The following is a 10,723-nucleotide window of genomic DNA, read 5'->3' on the forward strand; positions in this document are numbered from 1 at the left end:
TGTCACAAATCTCATGAATTTGAGGAAGTCAAGAAATGGTCCAAGCCCCAAACCAAGGCCGCAACCTAATTAGAGAGATTTTTAGCATGCTCTAGAAAGGGTCATTGGGTATGAAGTTGTGATGTTGATTAATTCCACTTACTGGTGTGTGGCCAAAAGTGGAAGAATGGACAAAATTTAGAAGGGGGACAAGTTGCTGCCATAGTGCAGAGAGCAGGAATAGTAATCTCCGGATTGAAAAATGCAATTCCGAGTGTTATTGATTGAGCATGATATACCCATCCTCTGTTGTTGTTAATTCTAAGATGAGTACATTGGTTGCTGCTGCGCAAGACTATTAACAATCTAAATTTGTTATTGAACTGCAAATTTCAGAATAGTTGCTCCATTAAGGTATTTTGAAATACTTGTAATCTGTTTTGTATATGGTTTGACGGCTGGAATAATTAGTTACAATTCTGTCACACGTGCATTCGCCATTCTTTGAATGTAAGATCAATATAGATGGCCTTTCATGCATTTAATATTTATACCAACAGCATACAGTGTCATATCAGCAAACTGAAACCTTTATCAGCTTGCAAACAAACTGTTTGTCACAATGTCTATTGTCTGAAATTGGGAAAAGGTAGAACTTTTGTACAACCCTTGGCAAGAGGACATTACACATTGTAAGTACATCAACCAAGCCTTAGCTAAAGACAAGAGTAATAGCAAAAGTATAAAAGCTAACCATTACTACAGAAAGGCCACTATGTCAACAAAAGACAGAGACTAGAACAGAGAAAAGCCATGCAATATGGAAAGAAAGAATCCATATTTTAGGAGCTATTCAAAAGTTCCCTTTGATGGTTTGGATCTGCCTTGTGTACTATGCATGGTTCATTTTGTTGATATGAGTGTCTGGAATTCTATGAACTCTTGGGATCACAAGTGGAGCTTGACATTTTTATTTTCTTATTTTTGTCTTCAAAGGCTGTAAGACTCTCAAGTTCTCAATGCTTAAGTTCCTCAGTGTGTATTTCATTTTGTTTGAAGCTCCATCCACAAACCACAATCAGGTCACCTACACCACGTCTGTTACTCTGTCCTCTACCCTATGACAATGGGTGAGCATCACCAAAGGAGGCATTGGCTTTCTCCAGAAGCCCAGGCCCTATCAAGTGTCAATGCAAAGTTTTTATAAAGCTCCAAGTATGCAGAATGATCTTTCCCCAAACTAAACATACCATTTCTCAAAGAAAATTGCTCCTATCTCAGAAAAAACCCTCAAAAATTTCATTCCCAAAGAATGTGTCTTGCTATGGCAGTTTATGGGAACATTTCCAGGACTGAAAATGCATAGGTACTGGATCCAAGAGAGTGAAAAATCACAGGTTCACTGGATCTGTGATGATGCATAACAGGTATTTCCTGGTGTATTTGCCTCAAAGATAGAGAAAGATCGCATTTTTAATCAGGTTCATGGTTGACCAAAAAATTAGGTTCATTGATTAAAGTTTAAACATTGGGCTTCTACGTTCAACCATATGAAAGATCTCCCTGGCACAGTGCCTATTTGGGTTAGACTCCCTCTTCTTCCTAGTGAACATTGGCCACAAGCTTCTTTACCAAATATTGAGAATCTCATAGCTGAAGACATTGTCTCTTTCAAGCTCACCATGAACAAAGGGATTTTGAACTCTGGTAGAATTTGTTTCAGCCTAAACTTGAATCAACCATTTCCTGATTGGGTCGTTCTTAACATGAATGTTATAGGATGGGAGAAACCACTAGAGTATGATAACAACCCTTAGAGATGTAGACTGTGGCATGCGCACAAAAACTTAGACCAGGGGGTGCCCCTCTGATCTATCAAGAAATTAGTAGAACCTTACAGAAGACCAAAAGTGCATACCCCAGCAGGATATCAAGAAGACGGGTTTTCAAACTCCAGGTCTACAAAACATGCAAGAGGACAATAGCTAAGCAAATAAATTTTGGAAGGACTACCACAGGAAGGGGAAAGATCAGGCCAATACATATAATTCCATCCTTCTACAATCCTTTTGAATTACTAATGGAAGAGGACTAGGGGAAGGATTAGCTAGCAGCTTTCACAGGTGGACCCAAGGGATACTAGGAAAGAAATTCTCAAGTTGACTTTGGAAGCACTACACAATAGCCCAAGCTCTAAATAAGCAGGAACAAAATTTTATTAGATGATTTTATTTCCTAAAATCCTACAGATCAGAAAATTTGTGGGAATCGGCTGGAGTGATTTTTCTAGTATGACTTCAATGAGTAGAAATTGCACTGACATTTTTTGTCATTTATGTTGATAATAATTAGAAGACAAGGAACATACGTTGTATGCAAGTAATCCATCACTTGGTGTTTCATCCTCAAGCTTTTTTCTTCATTGGCAAAGCTTTTGGAAATGCGATGCTTTATAAGTCACCCTTGTCTCTCAAGTTTTACTGATGCAGGATTAACCCAATTACAACTCAATCATGTATTTATGTTAAACAAAGTTTTCCATAGACATTTTTAATTCTTGTTCGATTTGATCCTTGTATGTTTACTCATCTCGAGATAACCTCAACGAGTATGCATTCCAGTAATTACATTATTTCACACTATGTTGGTAATAATTACAAGGGCAAGCTTATTAATTTGTTAGAAATGCTTGGGTTTTAAAGAGCTGTCATTAAGGGAGACAACGAGCTTCCTCCGTGGAAGGTCTAACTTGTTAATGCCACCTTTCTTCAACCCTCGAAGTTGTTCTTTCGGTTAGGTTTAGAGTGTAAAATCCATGTTGTTGGGCCCATTCAGTTACCAATAATTTTGGAAAAGTCACATTAATATGTATTAAGGTTTGTGCTTTCATTTGTTGGTCACCATTATGTAAAGTGTTTGTTTAAGTGTAGAAATAGGCAAAGCCTCCTACCTGTTCAATCAATTCATAATTACATTTCATTTTCTATTTGCAGTGTAATATACTAATCAGTTGTCTCTTGACGTTATCACTTGTCAATGTCTCTCTTTTGCTTGTGGAGTATATCATTTGTTTAATTGTGGATCTGTTTCATTAGTCTCACAATCTTTTGAAATCTTTTGATCCCTTTGGTAATCAGGTCAAGATCAAATTTCAAGAAGATAACTTGGAATCAATTATAGATCGCCATCTTTTGCATGGCAATCCTCTCCAAGAGTTTTTGCCTGTGATTAAATTAGCATTGAAATGTACTACATTTGATAGAGTTGGACGTCCATCCATGAAGGTAATTTGTAAGTCCATTCTGTAAGTTTAAGAGCTTTGATTGTTAATTTGAATGAATTTTCTATTTCACATTTTTGAAACTGGTCCTCTGACAGTGTTATGTTTTCCAGGACGTTGTACAAATACTGAACCCTTTGCTAAAGAACCATTCTACTTCTAAACAAGAAAACAAACCGCCTGTTATTGAAGCTATTGAAAGTAGCCTTATACCATATTCCCAAAGCTCTACAACGCAGGAAACATTTACATTAAATGATATGACCTTCACCCTCACTGGGCGTTGACATTCATTAGAAAACCCTATGTGCAGTAGCCCTTTTGCTTTAAATATTCATCTCAGCACTTTCTTCCTACCATTCAATATTTGATTTGTACAGTTAGTATCTAAATAAACTTTCGAAAATCAGTCCTATTCAAGGTTACAAATCTCTCATTCAGTTTCAATTTTGATTTTAGGTCATCAGCTATGAAAGGCAATCTAACAATACTTTTTAAATTCATATCCTCGTAGATATTAGTAGGTTTAACCAGTGGTTAAATGCAAGCTTGCTGCGATCACAGCCTACTGTTATTGGCCTCAAATATTGTCGTAGTTATATGCAAGGAAGTTTTATCACAAACTATGCATATTTTATTGTTATCATGTTATTCGTAACCTGTTTCTGGATATATTCGTGTAGTTTATTCTATTTAGTGAGTAACCTCAAATGATGTAGAAGTAATGAAATTGAAATATAATCAAAATTCTGCAATTCAATTTTTGTATTTTCTTGGAAATTTCTGTTTTCTTTACAACTTACATGGAAAAGACTGGTATTAATGAGCACAATCTGATTCAGACATTAATGGATATTACTTATTAGTATACTTTCATTTCTTGCTTTCTAATGTGGATGCAATTTTCAAGCAAATTTCGTATTGGTATGCTCCTACTTCATTAATGGAAAGAATGTTCTTAGGTATGATTATGGTTTTCTCATTTTCTTTGTTGAGTGCTTTTGAAGTTTAGGATTTTGAACATGGTTATTTCGCTTAACTCTTCTGTCTTTAGTCTCCAACCTTGAGTTAATAGATGGATATATAAAGTATACATATACATTATTACTTATGATGTTCAATGATTGAAACATACAATGGTGAATTTTAGTGATTTATATGATTTAATATGAGTGAAATGAGAAAATGTTTGTTTTGTAACAAGAAGATGCTGGGCACAGAATGACACTACATTATAGAGTACAGTTTACATAACTTGAGAGTAGACAATCTAATTGTCTTAGACTAGACAAAATAAAAATCTTTTTGATCAAAATTCACAATAGAAACTTTAACATAAAAACTTTGATTAGAAGTTCTGTAAAACTATCAACTCTTATATTTTGTAAATATGTCAACATGCAACATTTTTATCACTACTCTTAATCCCATAGACTCTTTAATTACATTAATATTATTAAAATCTTTCATTAAATTATTAATTTATAATTAAAAATACTTTAATTTATTTAATTTCTCAAATTTTATTGCAGCCAAGTTAACTGAAAGTACAGTAGAACTTTTAAAGCCCAAAAGTTCTAAATATTGAATAGAGAAAAAAATGATACTATTTATTAATTAATATAAAATCTAATCTCTATCCAAGAATCGAAAGAAATTTTACTTTAAATGACTAGGCTAGCATTTTAAAAAATCATGCATCTTAAATCTTTTGCAAATTAGCCATGGTGATGGTGCCTTTCCGTAATTCAATTTATTAAAAATCATGGATATGTTAGTTATGCATCTTAAATCTTCTTCACATTATTCAATAGTTCAATTTATTAAAAGAGTAAAACTTGTTCCTTAAAAATCAACTCCCATCATAACAAGTTATTAAACAGGAAATCGTGAGATTTCTGAACTTGCTCTTGTACTTTTAGTTGATAAATAGTTTTGATGGTCATTAATTCATCTATGTAGATAAGTTATAAATAGTAAGTATGGAAGTTTCCTCTGTTACTTCAATCTGCATTTTTATGATAGGAGTTCCAGGTTAAGGTAAATTTCTTTGGGGTGGTTACAATTTAGATTTAAAACTTCTGATAGTTGTGGAGTTACACTACCATTAATTCATCGGTCATTTTTGATGAAATATAAAGATTTTACGTAATTTTGTTAGAATGACATATGTTTAAAGTTTATTTAAATATTTATTATTTCAGTGATATTCTATTTTTATATGTAATTAAACTTACATTGATAATAAATTTTAATATTTTTAATTAAGTTTCAAATATTAAATCTAATTATAAAATGATAACAGAAATTTACAAGAAAATTAAATCTAATTATAAAATGATAACAGAAATTTCCAAGAAAATATAAAAATTGAAACTTTCAAAAAGGACACCACCAATCCTAATGATTTAATATTTGAAACTTAATGAAAATTACTGCAAACGACTATTCTTTTTTTGGGCAAGGTTTTTTTTTTGAATGTTTCCCTTTTAGTATAGAATAGGTTGACTCAATTTTGGGGTTTTGAGGTGGAATCCTTTCCTTGTAAGTATTTAGGCATTCCTTTTTTTGTTTGTTCCGATAAGACAATGTTTTGGGACAAGGTGGTTCATGCAGTGTCTTCCATAATTTCTTCTTGGAACCATAAATGGCTTACTTTAGCTGGTAAGATTCTTCTGATCAAGTCAGTTGTTAATGCTATTCCTATTTATTTGATGTCTGTTTTGAAAACTCCTCCCAAGGTTGTTCATGAGCTTAAGTTGTCTTTAAGATCCTTCCTTTGGAATGACAATATTGGGGGCAAGAAGAAGATCCCTCTCTTGGCTTGGGATAGGGTTTGTCTCCCTAAGGAGTTAGGGGGTTTGGGTATCAGAAATTTAGTTATTCAAAATAAAGCTTTGGGGGCGAAACTAGTCTGGAAACTCTATAAGGACCCCTCAAGTAAATGGGTCTCTCTTATGTTTGCTAAGTATTGAGGGGGGCTCCTAGAGAGCGGTTATTCACAGCTTCATCTCTTCCAAAAGGGTCAGTTTTTTGGAATTTTATTTCTAGTTGTAGATCGGTTATCCTTCTCCATCTTTCTTGGGTAATTCATAATGGGAGAAAGGCTTGATTTTGGGATGAAGTTTGGAATGGCCTTGCTGCTATGACTACCATTTGGGATTGGTCCCCTTTATCTGATATCCTCAAAGATCATTGGGGTGTGTTTGTTGTTGATTACTATTATGTTGATGTTTCAAGTTCCTATCCCGTTTTTCTTTGGAAATCCATTGATTTTGTGTTGATAGACCAAGAACTTAAAGATGTTTATATGCAAGAGCTTAAGAAGAGATTGCTAGTATTTTAGGACATGGAGGATGATTTGATCTGGACTAAGAATGTATCAGGTTCTTATACAGTAAGGGAGGGATATAAGGCTTTGTCTCGTCCTTCTTCTTTCCCCTCTTGGCCTTCTCAGCTCTTTTGGCATTCGGCTTGTCTTCCTAAAGCCGATTCCTTTGCCTAGTTAGCAGTTCAAGATAGAGTTCTTACAGGGATGACATTAGATAGACTTGGGATTACAGTTGTGTTTCCTTGTGTGTTTTGTGGCTTCTTCATGGAATCTTTGGACCATGTGTTTTTACAATGTCCTTATACTTCGGATTGTTGGTATTGGCTATTTGGTAAGCTTGGATAGTCATCTGTTGTTTGTTCGAATTTATTATCTCAATTCATGGCTTGGTCTTTGTTGTATTTGACTTCATTTTATTCATGTCTCTAGATTGTTGCTTCGTCTATTGTTATTTGGAATATCTGGCTTGAGAGGAACTATAGGATTTTCAAACACAAATTTGCTTCATTGGTGGATGTGATAGGCAGGATTCAATCTTCCATTTCTGAAGTGGTGCTCTCCTATATTTATAAAAATTTGGATCATTTGTGTTCCTTTTCCCACTGGGATAATTGGGTGACATGGAATTGGGAGGCTCTTTGAGTCATTCCCTCTCATGGGGTTGTATCATTAGGTTTATCTTATGTTGTCAAGCGTAGGCTTGCTAAATGGTCCCCTCCTCCACAATTCTCTTTTAAATTAAATTTTGATGGGACTACCAAGGGCAACCCGGGCAAATTTGGGATTGGAGCTATCATTTTTTATCATAATTCGAAAATTGTCAAGGCTGCTTGTAAATATATTGGTTTTGGTTCTAACAATTCTATAGAATTCTGTGCTTTATCATTCGGTTTGGATTTAGCTATTTATCTGAACATTAAGGATATTGTAATTGAAGGGGATTCTATGTTGACTTTTAATTTGGTTTCCAATAAGAAATGTGCCTCCTGGCACTTACAATACCTTTTAGACTGAATTCTTGGTCAATTAAACTTTTTTAGCTCCTTTACTATCTTTCATTGTTATAGGGAAATTAATTGTATTGTTGATTTTCTTGCTAACAAGGCAGCAATTGAGGGCTTGGAGTATTTGGAGGTCTCCCCTATGGATATTCCCTCTTCTTGCATTAGCATTCTATATTAGCTTTGTTTGGTCGACATTTCTTGCTTATTATGTTGATTCATGGGCTTGGGGGTGCTTTTCAATTTTGAATTGGTTTGGCATGTGTTTTTTTGGTCTTGTAGGTGTGAAATCTGAGCTTAGACAGTTTAATTTATTCATTAGGATTGGTGGTGTCCTTTCTAAAAGTTGACGGTTTGATACTTTTATCACACACCCTTTTCGTCATGGACATACTTGTATGTATTACATTAGGGAGGGTGTTGTCCACTTGTTCATCTCGTGGTAACATTTTTGCTGATGTGATACATGTCAAGTGTTTTCTCTACGAAAGGTGGTGTTGATGGAGTTTATCCGCGCGGTATGTCTCTTTCATGATTCCTTTGGTAGTCGGATCGGGTTTTTCTGGTTACTTATTGGAATATGATTGTTTATCATGCTCTTTTTTCCATTCGGTTCTACTGTAATCATTATTGTTCATTGGCCTTGCTTATTATCGTGGATGGTATCTTGGGTGATTGGTTTTGGTTATTATGTATGTGTGTGCTCTTTATCTCGATTGTTGATCATTTCTTTGGATCATTGGCTTGGTAATTATGATCGAGCAAGTTGTTTATCTTAGCTTCTGTGAGATTTTGTGCATCGCTTTAAGTTATATTTGTTATGATGTCTTCTTTCATTTGGTTTGCGATATATACGGGTTTGTTATATCTCTGTTCTTAGCATTCCTTCCTCTTGGTGTTTCTTTCCTTCCGGTGGTTGTCATTCTCATACGTTCTAAGATGAGGATTTTGGGTGGGAGTGCAATCTGCTTCATTCGGATGATTTTATTGAGGTTTGGAAGGTGGTGGTTGTGTTTTGGATCTTGGAAACTACAGGTGTTGTGGTATATGTGGTGGTTTCTTATTTTTCTTTTGCTTGCTTGGTTCTTCTTATGGGTAATCTTTTGGCTTGGCCTCATATTGATTCCATCAGGATTCCAGCATCCCGTTCTCCTTCTTATTTGGGTTATTCTCTGTTTGATCACGGTTCTTATTATGACATGCTCACTTACAGTGGCTTCATTTTTTTTTTGTCTCATGCTAATAAATGGTTTGGAGAATTGTTCTATGTAGCCAGGGGTGTTTCGAGGATGTTCTTTTTTGGTTGTTCTAAAGTTGTAATTGGCAGTTCTTATATTCCATTGTTGCGGTATTCTTCATAGTGAGCTGAAAGGATGATTATGTTGTTGATATCTTTTTGTATGCTTTTAATGGCAGCTTCTTTTGTATCTAATGGAAAGATTATGTAATATGGGGTGGGGTATTTTGAATTGTGCCCAGAAAGCCTCTTTGTAATGGGTAGGTAGGCCTTAAGTTTTTTGGAGCAATATTGGAGGGTTTTCTTACTAGCTCTTTCCCTCCAGTGCTCGTTAAACCAGGCACCATGTAAAAAATTAAAATATTAATATAATTTAGTGGTATATCCACTTTTATCAAAAAATAATAATAATTGTGAAAGTCTCTATTAAGTGGTAATTTTATCTATCTACTTAAACAAAAATAATTCTGAAAAATGTTATTTTTCTGAAATTGAAAGATTACTAGCATACTTATATTTAGAATTGAAAAAATGTAAAAAGGGGGATAGATTTCATTATTAAGGTACTAGCATACTTATATTTAGAATTGAAAAAATGTAAAAAAGGGGATAGATTTCATTATTAAGGTAATTATTTTATTTGTTCATTATTCTGTTTCAAAAATTATTATATTTATTGTTAATATTAAGTTATTATTATATTATGATATTGTAATTAATATTAAATAATTATTAAATTATTATTATTATTATTATTTGTATATTAAATATAGAGTAAACTTACAAAAAGTATAGCTTCAGCAGTAATGTGAGGTTGTGTCTCAAAACCAACAATCTTGACTTACATAGATCTGATCAATGACTATTCTGCATGTACATTATAAACAACATAATCCTATACATAGCCTATTCTATGATGTGTCCAAGCAAAAAGAGTATACATAGATAATGATCATGTTCGAACAAAAAGAACCAAAAAGCATCTCAACACTCATGAAGATGATCTCGATAGGGCTCCATCCAAGTTGTCCACCCCAAAAGGCCTTCCATCCAAATTGTCTTCCTTCCCTCATGCGGTTGAGTTAACATATGGATTTGTTTCATTGTTAGGTTTTTGACTTTTTGAATCTCAGCACCAAGATTCTCCATTGCAGTGGCAAAAGAGGTGTGGCATCCTATAACTCGCTTCCATTCAAATCCATTCTCCAACTCATATATGAACATAGTAGCATGATCATCTTTGAGAAACCACAGAAGTTTGTTCTTCTCTATCCTCATAGTTACAGAGACCTACAAAATAATGTAATGAAGAGTGAGTCCACGAAACGACTCAGTAAGGGCCCTAGTTTTACCTTGGAATTTACCTTCATTTCTAATTTTCCAAATGTACCATAAGATATCAGTAAAAAGAATATGCCAAATTAGATTAGTATATTTTTTCAAACCATGGATGCAACCAGTAAGAACTTCCATAATATTAACCTAGTCAGGAATAGAAATACCAAACATCAACCAAATTTCTATATCAATAATGCACTCAAAGAAGATGTGTCTAACATATTCATGCACTCTACATATAATGCACATATCAATAATGGATTGATCTTTCTTGAAAGGAAGCATGTTAATTAACATCAGCCATTTAAAACATTTTTTCTTAGGAACGATAGGACTATTCCATAATCATGTGAATACTTTTTGCCACTGCTTTAAAGATAAATTTGCATACCACAAAGTATTAGCATGATTGATAATAGAATCATCATAAGAGATAGTATTATAAACAATGATAGACTTAACATTAGAAATAAGGATATTATTCCATTTATAATCAGTTATTATCCACATTACAATTTTCAAGCAACTAAAGAACAGTACAAGCATTTTTAACTATA

At 33.8% G+C, this 10,723-nt stretch overlaps 1 protein-coding gene across 10 annotated transcripts in view; it reads left to right on the plus strand.

Annotated features, from left to right (window-relative positions):
• The window catches only part of LOC131067594 (probable LRR receptor-like serine/threonine-protein kinase At1g06840), a 287,435-nt gene extending 283,416 nt beyond the window's left edge, over positions 1-4,019 (plus strand). For all 10 annotated transcript variants that reach the window (XM_058002693.2, XM_058002709.2, XM_058002727.2 and 7 more), the window contains 2 exons: positions 3,117-3,263; positions 3,373-4,019. In XM_058002693.2, coding sequence (XP_057858676.2) covers positions 3,117-3,263; positions 3,373-3,546 — 321 coding nt within the window. In that variant the 3' untranslated portion in view covers positions 3,547-4,019. The remainder of the gene's footprint in view (positions 1-3,116; positions 3,264-3,372) is intronic.
• The last annotated feature ends 6,704 nt before the right edge of the window (positions 4,020-10,723 follow it).

The sequence above is a fragment of the Cryptomeria japonica genome, chromosome 5, assembly GCF_030272615.1.
Source record: "Cryptomeria japonica chromosome 5, Sugi_1.0, whole genome shotgun sequence".
Lineage (NCBI taxonomy): Eukaryota > Viridiplantae > Streptophyta > Pinopsida > Cupressales > Cupressaceae > Cryptomeria > Cryptomeria japonica.